Source organism: Tachypleus tridentatus, chromosome 7, assembly GCF_004210375.1.
Source record: "Tachypleus tridentatus isolate NWPU-2018 chromosome 7, ASM421037v1, whole genome shotgun sequence".
NCBI lineage: Eukaryota > Metazoa > Arthropoda > Merostomata > Xiphosura > Limulidae > Tachypleus > Tachypleus tridentatus.
The window spans coordinates 174,840,367-174,856,236 of NC_134831.1; the positions used below are offsets into that span (position 1 = coordinate 174,840,367).

At 34.7% G+C, this 15,870-nt stretch overlaps 1 protein-coding gene and 1 long non-coding RNA gene across 3 annotated transcripts in view; one reads left to right on the forward strand and one right to left on the reverse strand.

Moving 5' to 3' along the window:
- The window catches only part of LOC143257296 (uncharacterized), a 35,908-nt gene extending 24,721 nt beyond the window's left edge, over positions 1-11,187 (reverse strand). For both annotated transcript variants that reach the window (XM_076515744.1, XM_076515743.1), the window contains exons 1-2: positions 10,574-11,187; positions 2,175-2,397 (exon numbers count right to left, since the gene is read on the reverse strand). In XM_076515744.1, the coding sequence (XP_076371859.1) occupies positions 2,175-2,397; positions 10,574-11,187 (837 nt within the window). The remainder of the gene's footprint in view (positions 1-2,174; positions 2,398-10,573) is intronic.
- LOC143257297 (uncharacterized) lies at positions 11,106-13,901 on the forward strand. The gene is made up of 2 exons (XR_013031769.1): positions 11,106-11,243; positions 13,285-13,901. It is a non-coding gene; the product is annotated as an uncharacterized LOC143257297 (long non-coding RNA).
- The last annotated feature ends 1,969 nt before the right edge of the window (positions 13,902-15,870 follow it).

A 15,870-nucleotide genomic window follows, 5' to 3' on the forward strand; every position in this document is an offset into this window, starting at 1 on the left:
CAGCATGACATATATTAGAATTAAATAAATTATAACTTTGAAAATTGAGCTGCATTATGTTTAGGTTTTCGTTATATTATTTAATATAAGGATAAGAAATCACATGCAATAATACCTTACTAATATGTTAATTTATAAAATCAATTTTCCTAATCTCCCTATTGAAAATTGTATATAAAATGACAGAATTTTCAATGTTGTATACTTAAATTAAAAATAGTCTTTATTTAGTATTCATATGATCCAAGCCAGAAATTTATGACGTTGTATGTCGTACTGCGTACTGATTTAGAGCATATTCAAAATTTTGACTAGCAACATGTTTGAAATTATGTTGTGATCAGGTTTAGGGCTTGAAAATAAACATTTTTAAACGAGAGCGCAAAAGTCTTACTTTTTCTTCTCTAAGTGAATCACAACTATTATACAGATTTAGTATTATAAACTATTATACATTTAAAAAACGACGAAGTAGATTGAATGTTGTCGTATATTTTGCCGATTTAAAAAAACAACTAATTTTAGGCTAAGCGTTTTGTATTTGTTCATGACGTAACACACTCAGAAAAGTTGCCTTGGTTAAGTTAGTCTTCTTTTAAAGGAATTAGTTACATTATTTCTTCAGTTATCTTTAGTTTTAATATATCTATACAATTACTGAGTTACGACCACGTACTCGCAACAACATAGTTATAATAGTTCTGATAATTTATTATATATTATTGTTACTATTATAAATATAGTATTAATACGTTTCCCAAACTGACAGTAGGTCTAAATTATGCCACCTATATTTTTGATAATGCACTACCATCTGCTGAAAATTGCAATTTTACGAAGGCGAAATTTGTTATTAGCACGTTTCTACAAGTATTCTAAATGAGGGACAGAGGGCTTTACACGACGTTACTTAGCAACCATTCCATTCGATTACTGTCAAAATTCAAACAGCACAAGATAAATAATAATGAAAGAGGTTTTATAATAACATATATGCATGCCTAGCATGGTTAAATGTAGTTGATTCCGGAACATTTTTGAGATTTTATACAGGAGCCAAATAAAGCGAAATGCTACAGTACGAACTGTTCACGAGTGTTTGTGAACAAATAAAACTAAAAAAATCAAATTACACTAAATGTTACTAACATTATATTCAAGGACACGGCTCTGAAAAGACATAGAAAATGAATCAGTGTTTTATGTTATCAGTACTATTTGACGGTTATTAAATCACAAATTCGGGAGAGAGGTTTACTTGTTTTCTGATTTCACGCAAAACTACACTAGGGCTATCTGCACTAGTCGTCCCCAACTTAGAAGTGAAAGATTAAAGGGAAGGCACCTAGTGATCAATACCCACTGACAACTCTTGAGCTACTCTTTTAATAACAAATAGTGAGACTGATCGTAACATTATGACGTCTCCACGGCTGAAAGAGCAAGCATAACGTGAATTCGAAACTGCGATCCTCAAACGAAGAATCAAGCGCCCTAACCACCTGACCTTCCAGGGCCCTCAACGATCTAAAAACCCGATACTGAACATGGGAGGGAGTTTCTTTATAAAACTAAGTACTAATAAACATAGTTTCTGCAAAAATTCATAGATAAATAAATAACTTTTTTTTCGGATTATTCTTCCTTTGTTTTTAATCAAACAGCAAAACAAACCAGGCCCACTGTCAATGCAGATATGACGTCTCATGTTGAGTAGTTACTATACCACTGAATGAAAAGATTTAATTTGTAGATATTAACCGAGGTATCAGGTATTGCTAAGTGTAAACAATAGTTTACCGTTAGCTTTGAAGGGCTTTTGTACTAATTTATAATAGTTAAATTATCTATATTATTAGCTGTGTTAATATATTCTAATTCCTTAAATGATAATAATTATACTAGTCAAATACGATAGTCATGGCGTACAAAGCTTCAAATATGCTCCGGTGCTAAGTTGTATTAACTGCGTCAAATGCTCTTAAGTCGAGAACAGAAAACACGCTATCAGCAAATGTACCTAACTGACGGCTTGAACGCTGGCTATGGCCATACAAGTTTCTCATTCATACTTACGACTATTTATTTTTAATTGCAATTACTAATGTACAGTTTTACCAGTTTTTGTGGTAGTAGTTATTACAAAATTATTAACATTAGGCTTATTATTGTACCTTATTATTTGCCAATCGCAACGATTCTTCGAAGTGAAACTGAACTTCTCTCTGAGCTCTCTCCTTTTCTTCCCAAACCTTAGGCCGGTTACTTCGCTCTCCTGTAATGTGCTCTGAAATTTGCCTCTCTCTCTCATGTCTCTCTTTTTCAAGCCGCTGCTGTTCGTGTTTTTCTCTCTCGTTCTTCTGCTGTCCCAACCTATCTTTTTCATCTTTTTTATCTCTGGAACCACACACAAACAGAGCATAAATATTGCATCTAAATGTTTCATAATATTAGTTCTAAGACAACTAATACTACAGTATTAACCTAGTATTATCATGGCTAAAAAAAATAACACACGACGAAATGCTGAAAAACAAAAATACTATTAGGCTCTGTAAACATTACTAAAGTTGCTATAAAGATATTATATATAGGTTTCAGTTATCACGTTTGGCCAGCAGAGGGTAACAATATATTATTAACCCAATAGACTTGTCGCGCCCTGATGAAGCTAAAGGTACGCCTAAGATAAATGTTTAGAATATTTCTAAATTCAGGCTAAACGAAATAATCGAAATCTGACACGTCTGAAAGATACGCATATACAGTTTGTAAAGCAGCTTCACATTTCAATAAAACATGTTTGCTTAAAGACTTCTGAATAAAGGATGGCTATGTTTATACCTTGAGAACTGTTAAATGCTAGTTTAACTGATATATCGGTATTAAGGTTAACATTTCTAAATACCAAAGAATGTCGTGTCACGTCATTCAGCACGAAACCGTGAAAGGTAATTACAATAAGGATTTTGTTTGTATCAAATTACAAAACAGTAATTAGTGGCGAGTGATTTAGAATACTTATTACGATGTTTACCATATAAAAATTTCTAAACCCATATTATGTTTTTTATTCAATGTTTATTATAAAAAAAAACTTATAAATAATGATATATTATGCTTTAAATTTTTCTTCAAACAATAAACATCAAGTAAATTGCCAAAAACCTTCTGATATTTTTATATTAAAACATCAAAGACACCTATGCTTCTAAAACATTTGATATAAAATATTCGTTGATGGACTAAAGATTTTAAAATGTGTAACTAAAAAAACAGATCTTATGTTCAGAGTATTGACTTGATTAAAGCCTGCCTATTACATTGTACCTTCTACTAGACCGTCATACGTTATGACAGCCTAATTCATCCAACATCTTTAGCTGCGGAAAAGCGCCTCCCCCCCAGTACAAACTTTCAGCTCACAGCAGTCATCTCTTGACCGATTTGAGATCTAATTACAGTTTTGGAGTCAGAAGAACAAACCCTTTCGATTGGTGTATTTGGCCATGCCCAGAGCCTCACTGATTTAATTTAATCCTGCACAAAAATTCAATTTGAAAGTAGGCTAGTAAAGGTCCTGATGAGTAATAAAATTGGATCGGGTTTACATTCGTCCCACGCTTGGTATTTACTGCTGGCGCACAAAAATATAGCTAATAAAAAAAGGATTAATTTATTCTAAGCCTGTCTAAAAGAATTTAAAATGCTGCAGATATTGAGTATTCCCATTTGTTTAACGTGGAATTTCATGATGGTTCTGCTTTGCTACAGGATTGTACAAGACAGATGTGTGCCTTGAATAAGTTGTACAGATTACAGCACTCTAAGCATTGCTGTGTGACAAGTGGATGACCTTGAGATCAATCCTAGAGTAGATTCGAGATTTCAGTGCTTGGGGTATGTCACTCGATAAGGCCTAATTCGCTACGACTTGCAGTCTTCTATCTTCCTAAAAAAAAGCCAAGTCGTAGGTTTCAACACTTTTTTTTTAAGGAGAATTGTTTCTAAATAAACTCGTTGGAGTAATTATAGTCCCAAATGTCAATACAAGTCACAAACACCTTTGGAATATTCTTTCAGCCACTCTTCGGGTTTTTGGGATAACGACGTGATACATTATCAAAATCAATTCTATGAAAATTAATCAAGCGACCCTGCACATATTTTTCCTAATTTACTCTTTAGAATATCTTGTTCTGTAGGAGTATGCGATATTTTGTCATCAAAGTTTACTTGTTACAACACCACCTCTTTTCTGTTCAAGATTACATTTTGCAATCCCACTTATTCCCGTTAGTTTAAATGTTAAAATCCCACTTTTCTCCGTTAAAAATTACGTATGACAATATTCTTTTTTCGTTACAGTTTCCCCTTTTTATTTCAAAATCTGGATGTTACATTTACACTTGTATCATTTTATTAGTAATTTATTTGCACAAAATTTGTATATATGTGAAATACCACATCACGAACAATCGTAAGTAAATATGTATACGCGTGAGCACTTTTCCCAAAAACACCACGAACAATCGTGAGTAAATATGTATATGCGTGAACACTGTTCTAAAAACAACACTTCACGAACAATCGTGAGTGAGCGTGTATATACGTAAGCACTGTTCTTAAAACACCACGAACAATCATGAGTAAAAATAAGTTTTCTTTCCTTTGATTGCTAGCTTTATACGTGTTTGTAAGAGGATTTCATTTACTAAACGAGTCTTTCAATGAACGTTTGTACAACTTCAGTGAGAAGTTTCACTCTGAGTACAGTAAGAATGAATTACATGTTCAGCACTGGTTCCAAAAAAGTTTTATTTTGTTCAGCATCTTTAATGTGTATGACTGTGCTTCGTAGTATAAATAATAGTTTACAGAAAGAGATAAAAAGAGATCCAGATAAAAACGGGAGTAGATTAGCTAATATCAAATTTTAATTAAGTCTTTGTAATAAGATTAAAGTTGTCCAGCTGTAAAGTACGAGGTACTTCATTATTTATTAATATATATATATATCTCAGTCTCAACACATCTTTTAAAAAATTCCTTTATTTAAAGCATTATCTCTCACTTAATCTCATAGTTGTATTTAACAAAATAATTGCCACACGTAATCGATATAAACCGATTAAATCTTAATAAGTATCAGTGATGTATAAGGAGTAAATGTCAGACTAAACACAATTCAAGAGTATTCTACTAGTTGGTTGATATGTATTACAATTATAATCATCATTACGACAGTTACTTTATAAATATAACTTCGAGGTAAAGTGCTACATATTGGCAGCTTGGTTCTTCTAAGAATTCCCTACTGGATTCCAGACACCCCCCCCCTCCTCAAATAGTACAGAAAACCTCACTTATACCTAGTAAAATATATATAACCCCGCCTGCCTATATTTCACTCTTGAAAACACACACACACACACACACACCTTTCATGAGCAAGAATATGACATTGTTGTTAGCAATTCATCTATTTTTAACTGTTCCATTTTTCTGTCTCTCCAAACTCCAGTTCTACTTCAAGGATAGTGTATATATATATACAGACATGCACACAAACACATATATTCACATGCATACATAAAAACAGGAAATTTGTAGGCGGAGCAACATTATATGGGAGACCCCATACTCTTCACGAGAGGAATGCTAATTTATTATTCCAAGAAACCAAATAGTGCACGTGACTGGTTGACGTCATTGGAAAACGTGCCAAACGAACTATTCAAAGGGCTTGGAAAAGGCGAGGGACTTGTTTCTTGGAAAATGTTACACAAGATTACTTCAAAATAAAATATTCCTGACATGTTTGTGCATGCATTGATTGTTGCAAACAAGAAACAAAACAAAAAGTTCTTTTTGACACGTTCTTTTGCTTCAAACAAATCACTTATTGGAATATTAATCTGGGAGAAATAAAACGATACTGTTGATAAAATCTTGAAAAACAAGCACTTTACGTAAAGCACCTGGGGGCAGGCGAGGAAAACGTTTTGGAAATAATTGTACACGTAATAACAACGAACTTTTTAAATATGATTCTATGCTAATAATGTTTACTTTTTATCGGATGTAAGCAACCGCTGTTATTAATATAAAATACACAAGCTAACTTATTTTGCAGTCTAACGATAACTTATATTTAGAATTTTTGCACAATGTTACACAAAGGTCACTCACCTGCGCAAAGTATTAGAAGTGTAATACTTTATCATAGTGCAATGGTACTAGTAGATACTCTTTTAGAGTTGTTTTGCTTTTCAATGTTATTTATTATAAAGAGTTTTAAAATAGAACAGACTGAAATTAATATTTTTTTGTTTGTTTTACTGGTAATAAATGCTTTAACTGGCCTGTAAGTAAAACAAACGAAACTTTTTTAGTTACACAATTAACTAAAACATTAAAAAGTTTGAAACAACCATATATAGTCTTAACATACTACATCTCTTAACAACAAGAACAGTTTTCATTTTACTTTAATCAGATTGAATCACTTGTTATTTTTGTTGAATTTATAAAAGACCCCTTACAGATTTTTTATTATTTTTAAAGAGTAGGTGGGTAATTCTAGAATAGGAAAGGAGTAACCTCGTCTGAGTGAGGCAAGGTTAACATTGCGTTTTAAGTACGATTTTCCCGAGGATTTGAGGGTATAATCCTCCTGGAACATTTTGAAAATCAAGACTATCAGAAACACAATTTTGTTACATTTTCTCGCCTCTCTTCGAACTGTAGAATGGACAGAAATGACAGCATAGAAAGGTAACAAATATACATATATATATATGGTTTAGCTTTTCATGTACTAGAAATGACAACCATCTGTACAAATATCATTTGACATTTTGTTCCTTTTATCACTGTAATGACGCCTCTAAAATACAGATTTTCTATTTTTATTAATGACTAGTTTCGCCTATGTACGAATAAGTAGGTGAACGCCGCTAACACTGAAACGGGGAATAGTATTATTGCATCATACAATACGAGTGCTTTACTTTTCTTGCCTCTATAAAATGTAAGAAATAGCTTCAAATTATTTAAAAAAACAACAACACGTTTTTCAGGTAAAGTAACACCCTGTTAAAAATTACATAGTGATCGAGTTCCTGTAGAATAAAAACAACAATCCTGGTAGCCAGATTGATTTAACTGTAATTCAAAGTTGATGGACACCTAACCTAATAAATAACTCTTGGTGTATTAAAAAAGTTATTTAATTAAGTGGAGATTTTCCGTAAACTATAACCATCAATAATAGTTACTGTAACTGTTTGTAGCAGAACATCATATCTAAACTCATTAATATTACAACTGTCCACTTAATTTTAACTTTTTTTCTGTTAACCGTTTCGAAAAATAACGAAAATTAAATACTTGTTGTTAAAAGTAGTTTTTATATAGAATTATTTCTCTTATCCTAAATAAAGTGCATGAGGTTATTTTAAAGTTTTATAATACACAAGCATACCTTTGTTTACTTCTCGTTTTGAAAAACACTGCTGGTCAAAATCTTAAAGCCAATGAACATAAAGAAAAAATATGCATTTTGCGTTGTTAGACTCAACCACTTATTTGAGTAGAGCTTCGAAAGATGACAATAAGAAAAGAGAAAATAAAAATAAACATTTTTAGCATTTAATAGGGAAAATGTGAACACTATGAAATTAGCCTAAATACTAGCTGGTCAAAAGTTGAAGACCATACTGAAACGAAGCGTTAATCGGTAAACACGTAACGAAATTTAGTCATTTAGTTCAAGCATTAGCGTTATCAACAGCTCCCACTGACATCTCCTGTGTCACATTGGGTAAAAACATTGCAAAGGCTAAAAAGTTGACAGAATTTGAACATGGCAGAGTTGTCGAGCTGCAAAAGCAAGGTCTCTCTCAACGTGCCATCGCTGGTGAGTTTGGGCGTAGTAAAACTGCTGTTGCAAATGTCTTGAAAGACCCTGTGGGATACGGAACGAGAATTTCAAGTGGTCGACCCAAGAAAATTTTGCCTGCGTTGAATAAGAGGATTCGACGGGTTGTCCGGCAAGACATCAGCCGATTGTCGAACCAAATTAAAGCCCTAACGGACACAGAATGCAGTTCAAGAACAACAATACATCATCTTGAGAGAAAACCGTGAACATTTTCAAAGGCCACGCCTCCTTCCACACTACGAAACAGCTCTGTTAAACTTTGCTTAAAAGCATCAAACATAGGATGTAGAAAAGTGGAAGAAGGTTTTGTTCTCTGAAGAGAAAAAATTTAACCTGGATGGTCCAGATGGCTTCCAACGTTACTGGCACGATAAGGATATCCCACCGGAGACATTTTCTACACGACACAATGGAGGAGGTTCCATCATGATCTGGGGTGCTTTCTCCTTCCATGGAACAATGGAGCTTCAGGTTATACAGGGGCGTCAAACAGCAGTTGGCTACATTAGCATGTTGGAGAGAGCATCCTTATTGACTGAAGGCCCTCGCTTGTGTGGAAATGACTGGATCTTTGAGCAGGACAACGCTGCAAACCACAATGCCCGCAGGACAAAGGTTTTTTTCATGGCGACTAACATGATTCTTTTGGGCAAGCTAGCGTGTTCGCCCGAAATGAACCCCATTGAAAATGTTTGGGAGTGGATGGCAAGGGACGTCTATAGAAATGAACGACAATTCCAAACAGTGCATGAACTTCGTGAAGCCATTTTCACCACTTGGAATAACATTCCAGCCAGCCTTCTGCAAACGCTTATATCGACCATGTTTTCATCTTTCAAAGCTCTACTGAAATAAGTGGTTGAGTCTAACAACGAAAAATGCATATTTTTTCTTTATGTTCATTGGCCTCAAGATTTTGACCAGCAGTATACTAATTGCATCTGATTACAATAGCATACGTTTCTGAATCTCAAATATTCCAGAATTATTGCTATTGTCAGTTCTAGACTCTTACAACAGCCCTTAAAATAAATATGAATCTTTTGATGTCATTTCTTAGCTGTTTTGAAAGCTTAAATTAATTTTTCACTGTTGTTTAATAATAAACTCGTATTGTTTGTAACTTCTTCATGGCTTTTTGCATGAACTGAACTTAGTATTCTGTTTATTTATAAATAATTTATAATTACGATTTAAAAGTACGATCCCTTAAGAAACTGTTCTGGAATTCTAGGTAACCACGATTGGCTGGTAGAAAATTCCAAGGTCTGTTTAAAAAATTAAACAAAAACAGCAGAGAGAGAGAGAGAGATAGCGCTTAAATTACTGTCACGAGTAACCTTTTTTTTTTTCAGTTTAAAACGTGCAGTATCCCTTGTTTAATTTTTATTTCACAGCCTGTAGCATCAGATACTTGATGTTAACGTTTCTAACAGATGTTTTTAAACAGCAGCAGAATACTCGTATGAAATGTACTTTAACGTCAACTTTGGAGATGGATAACCTGACAAAGAACAGGGAGTGTTATTAATATTCTAGTAGAAAGCAATACCAAGAGTTCATTGGAACCAAGGTCGCAATAAGTATATTTATTTCTTTGCCCGTGCTATTTGCAGTACATAGATATACGTTTTATAGTCACACAGCAACACCTCAAATTAAATTCAGATAGAAAGGTTTCCTACAAGATTTAGTTTGTTGTACAAACCCTTAACGAACCCTCTACAAGAAAGTGTACAGGATAAAAAGTATTGTGTTGACGAGAAGCCCACTTGAAGGAAAAATGTATTCTCAAGACGGTTGGTATGGGTATTAGCACTTTAATATAAAGTACAACGTTTCGACCTTCTGAGGTCATCTTCAAGTTAACAAAGGTTGTTCTGTATTTTATTTTATTTAAAGTGATTATATCCATACCAGCAGTCTTGAGGATAAAAATCATGTTTGGACAGAGATAGGAAATTTTTAATGATTTGTAACTAGCAGCATTTTACAAAGAGAAAACTTGTAACAATATACTTTAAAAACGGTGTCGTATTTAATTACATAATCGATACAGAATTAGCAAGACGAAATGTGGCTAAAATGTTTAATTCACAGTAATACTATATTATTAGTATGTTTTTGTTTTCATAATCGTTCCGTGTCAAAACTTTTATCTACAACAATGAAGACTATAATTATTTATTTAAAATTGATAATGGTGTGTTTTGAGGTTCCATTTATTTCATATCTTAATAGTTTTGTATCCTGTTTAAATTTTATATACTGTACTGTTATTCCTACAGTCCATTTGTAATGCTATTGAAAATGATAATTTACCATTTGCGGCCAGAATGGGAACTAATACCATGGCAATATAAAAAAATACTTTTATTTCCACGTAACAATAACGTTATGAATTGTGCGTAACACCCTATTTCCGTTTAAATATATATGATTAAAGTAGATACTAATTTAATAAATGAATTTGAAATGATTTTCTCTATATTAATTCGATCTTGTCTTGTATCAAACAAAATTAGATGACAACTATGGATTTGTTAACACTAAATAAACAAGTACGTCAAACACCCTCTTTGTTCACCTTCTCCACATTATTATAATTCGTAATTGACAGCTTCTTACCTGTCTGTGTGTAAGATGCACTGTTTTTCAATAATAGCTCGTTCCCTCTCTTGTTGCAATAACACTTCTTCAGAAACACCTTGCACCATGAACTGGGAGTTAACCAGATGGGGGTGTTTATGTGGCCAGATGCTCAAGTTAACAGCAGGGGCATATTGGGGGTTCAGCAAGGCATGAGCATGCATCAGATGTCTGTGCCGTGGTGAATGTACAGAATGTGGGTCAATGGGAACATGCTGGGGGGGAGGTATTAAATGTGGGGATAATCCGTATAAACCTTGGTGAGTGGGAACCCGTGGTTGTTGTGTCACATGGTGTAGCTGGGGGTAAACACCGGCCGCTCTCCCTCCTGGATGCATCACGTGAGATGAAACTTCGCCCTGCTTTTCGCGGGCGTTACCAACGTAAGAGTCACGAAACACTTCCCTAACTTCGGGTTTTCTAACTAACTCGATCTCCTTGTTTGGACTACTTCGGCCATTCTTCGTCTCAAACAGATTGCTCGTTGTTTTCGTCGATGACAAATGGTCTCTACCGGGAGCTACTATAACTCCTCCACTGTTTTCTACAGGGTGCGAAGTCGATAGGGGGTTACAAACTTCTACACTGGACATATTTGCCTCTCAGGGTTATTCCTAGCACTAGGCGGTTCAGCACCATCGTCGACTAGGTAACTAGCTGGAAATATAGATACAGAGCTAATATTAGGTTTTAGTTATGTATAAATATGGTAAAGAACAACTTTTATATTAAATCGACAGAAAATTAATTGTATTACTAACACACGTGATGACAAACTGATTGATGTCTCTTATCTCTTCGACTGGTGGAAGCGCCGGATGACGAAGTAACGCACGTGGCATTATTCCCTAAAGTTGTTCTTCTTAATTAATTCTCCCTAGACACAAGTTTTGTTTTCCTGTGTTTTATTTACTTGTTGCATTATTCCCTAACGTTGTTCTTCTTAATTATTTCTCCCTAGACACAAGTTTTGTTTTCTTAATTATTTCAATTATTTTACTTTAGTATAGTATTATATTACATTTCTCAATTATATCGAATCTTCGTACGTAAACGCCTGTTTTATTGTTGTAGTATATTTTAAATAAATCATGAAAATATAAAGATCAAACACTTCACTAATTTCCACATTCATTATTCAGTCCAGTCTTGTAAAATCGACAATTAAACCAAGTTGAACTCTACAAAGTGTCGAATGTTTCTTGAAGGAGCCTCTTGACATTATAGACGGAAACTGTTGATTAAAAGTCCTTGAACTTTGAGAGAACTGTTATATGCTGATCCACTGACAAATTTATTTGAATCGGCACTAGCAAACAAGCGGAAGTTTTCTTCATCTAGCGGCCAATAATGAAAGCTTCTGAAGGTTTTTCAGGACTTTTCCTGGTCCTAAAAACTAAATAGCAATACAGATAATTAATGGACAGTGAAATCCCCTGTAAATTAAACTAACTATAGAAATTAATAACCTATAATTTGCTGCCTTACAACAAGCATTACCTAACCGGTATTTATGCTGAGAATATTAAACATTCAACGGCCTGGGATGGTCGAGGGTTCGCATCCCCGTCGCGCCAAACATGCTCGCCCTTTCAGCCGTGGGTACGTTATAATGTTACGGTCAATCCCACTCTTCGTTTGTAAAAGAGTAGCCCAAGAATTGGCGGTAGGTGGTGATGACTAGCGGCCTTCCCTCTAGTCTTACACTGCTAAATTAGGGACGGCTTGCACAAATAGCCCTCGAGTAGCTTTATGCGAAATTCAAAAACAAACAAATCAACAGCCTAGCGTAGGGTGTTGGAAGCAGTTATATTAATGGTATAGAAAACCACACGCAAGATCTGAAATTAATGTTTTTACTGATTCCAGGAGTAGACATCAGAGTTACCAGAACTTAAGATTTTGTAACGTTACTCCAGTGCTAATTCTTCTTTCGCTATTACATTTCTGAAACACACATTGCATACTTGCCATCTGTTACCACCTGCGATACAAATGGCAATATATAAATAACAGTACAATAGAATAATACAAGTCTAGTTTGTTACCGACCTATGAAAAGACAGCAAGGTAAGGAAAACGATTTGTTATTATGTGTATAAAAGTATCAACCCGAGGTTTCAGTTTATAGTTTGTACGTCCATTGAGTTCATAGCCTTGTTTGTAATATTTGGTCTACAACGTGCGCGCACAACACACAAATTAGCAGGGACCAACTTTAACGCTCACGAGTGGCTTAAAACTAATCTCACAGTAACAATAATTGACTATCAAGTAGTATTGATGACGGACTAGGCAGTACAACAGAATTAGTATGGGGGTTCGCTCCCCACTCCTTGTAAGTGTGGCACATACACAAGTCTTGACGTACGTGTATTTTTTTTATCTTTTTAATATCATTAAGCATTGTTCTGCACTCAGAACTGTCCCAATTTATACTTTTCTATTTGAAGCGCCATCTATAACATCCCATTTACAAAAGAAGGCGGTTGGTATACAGTACTGAACTTGAGATTACACCTCGTGAGATAAATGTTGTCTTTTAGATTAGTTACACAAACAATTCATAACTTATCTCAGAATGTATTCACGTGACATAAAACTAATCTATCAGATAACAGTACTGTATTTATTTACGCAGCTGTAACTTTAAAGTAGAACCGTAGTAACTCATAAATTGGTTTATTTAGGAAACGATTGATGAACAAGACAAAAGCTGAAGAAACTTATAAACAAACAATTCGACTCGTTCTTCAAGGAGTCGCTTGACGGAAGAAGACAAGTTATTACACCTCACGTGAAGAATGAAACTGTAACAGGTCGCGGTGACCCTGTAATAGTGTTGTACAATGTTCTGCCCGCCACGGATATAAAAACCCCGTTTCCAGCGCCGTAAGCATATAGACTTAGATTAAGTATTCTACTTGGAATGATTCAGTTTGCCTTACTATTCCTTGCATAACCTACAGGTGATAAAAGACACCTAACTAATTTATATAACTGTTGGTAAGACTACACTTTTGGAGAATATCTCCCATATTCACGACCACACAAGATTTAGAAACACACCTGTCAAACGTTCACAACGATATTGTAAGTTATTTTCACGATCTGATATAAGACTGTTGGTGTTATACACTAACTATTAAACTTAAAGATTACTGTTTATATTCCTGTTGCTTTTATTCTCTTGTTTCAAGGTTGACGCTAATACTTGTTGTCTTCCATTTTGTTAATTTTACGGACCACTGCATTAGTAATGTTTATTAGTGAAACCAGATCGTCAATAAAGAATGGTGAACAAGTTGTAGGTTTAGGTTTTTATTTTGTGCCAAACGATAAACTCAACTTTCAAATTATGGAATTGTTGTTATATCGGTGTGATCTACAGCATTCTGAGAGATTTTCTATCTGCAATGGTCAATCTAAGGAACTGGTCAAATACATGGGAAATTCCAGCCGTAATTATCAGGAATAGCCGTAATATTCATATTTATTGTTTTGTTATTTGTATATTAATTAAGACTACATAATCAATAATCATGGACTTTCAAATCAACGAAGTCATGGGTCACGAAACAGCTTTGCTCATGAACAGTTTAGAAAAATGTAATTAATGGAATCTGGTGATGGACACTATCTGTGATTCTAGAATTAATATGATGGCTGTCCTCTTGGTTCAATGGACACTGTAAATACACATTTTATTTACAATGGCAGTCACACCACTTTTCCATGCAACAGTGTTGTACAGCTGATGTACAACCTCTAACCTTAACCACAATATGATAAAGGCAGAGTTTGCTAAGGTAGGTATGTCAAGAGTCCACCATTTAAAAGGAAATTACAAAAAATCGAGTTGTCCAAAGGGCATTCAAAGTGTAGAGCTTTGTAACATGACACGAAAAGATAGTCATCGCTGGGTAGTAAGGGTATTAGCATTTTAAGACGCGTAGTCCTAACAAGAGACAGAAAAACAATACACGAAAGTACTTACTGTGAGTTTGTGTACTCATGTGTCGATGGATAGGCATGCGTTTCTGTTGAAAAGGGGGTAGAAATAGAACAGACTGTGTGACACTATACCAAGAAAATGAAAGAATCATTTCAAAGGTCAATGTATATTGTAGTGTACAAACGTGTGATGTACAAAACAAGTCCTCGTTTTGAAAATGGGCGTGACGAACCACTTTTTGCGCTTTTAAAGTTAATCACGTGATTACAAGCCTGGAAACGTCATGCACGAGCACCCCCAAGTTCTCTTATCAAGTGAAGCGTTGTGCATTTGTTATATTATGGTTAACTATAAAATAAAATTTTCAAGACTGAAGATTCGAGAAATTACATCACGCGTTTTGTATAGTCAGTGACCAAAGAAAACCACCATGCTGATCAAACAAGTTTGTTTCCATATATAAATGTTTCAAAAGTCTTTATTCAACTCTATCACACGTAAAATCCTAAGATGAAAACCGGTCAAAACACTTTGGAATGTAAATAGACCTAAGCCTTTCTTCATTTGTTGAAATAGCGTTTCGTGTTCTTGTCTTATCTATTCATCCATGCTTATTTATCAAACAGATTTTAAGCTTTATTCTCGTTAAATGTTATTGGTTTGAGATATTTAGGCTGATAACCAGCGGTGATTAACGTTTTTACTGAATTAAGAGCTTTACTGGTTCAAAGTTACATCTGCGCAGATCCGTCCTTAAGCTGGAACTGATAGATTAGAGAGAAGGCATCACTCACCGCCAAATCTTGAGATAATCTCTTCTGACAAAATATTGGGTTGTGACCGTCACTCTTATAGCACATCCACGGCCGCAAAGTTCGAGAACTGTAGCGCCACGCTCAGCCCATGCCGTTTCTGAACAACATAATTACACCAGATAGAAATAGCTGCGTTACAAATTCTAAACCACTACAGTTTCTCACGACCCGAGTTCTGTCGTCCCTATCAACAGTAAACAAACTCAAGCAGATAATGAAACCCACGATGAACAGAACCACATCTTTGGACCTCTTTCTGACTCTAACCAGAACCACGTCCTCGGACCTGTTTCTGACTCTAACCGGAACCACGTTTTGGACCTGTTTTGAACTCTTTTAGTCTTTACGAATTTCTCAACTGGTATCTGGTTTGGCACACAACAGACTGGCCTCTAATCATGGCCCAGCTGTCTCCACCTCCTGGCCTGTATCCTAACGCAATTCATACAAATTTTTTTACTCACTGTCTGTTCTTAATAATAATAATAAAAAGTACATAACAGAAT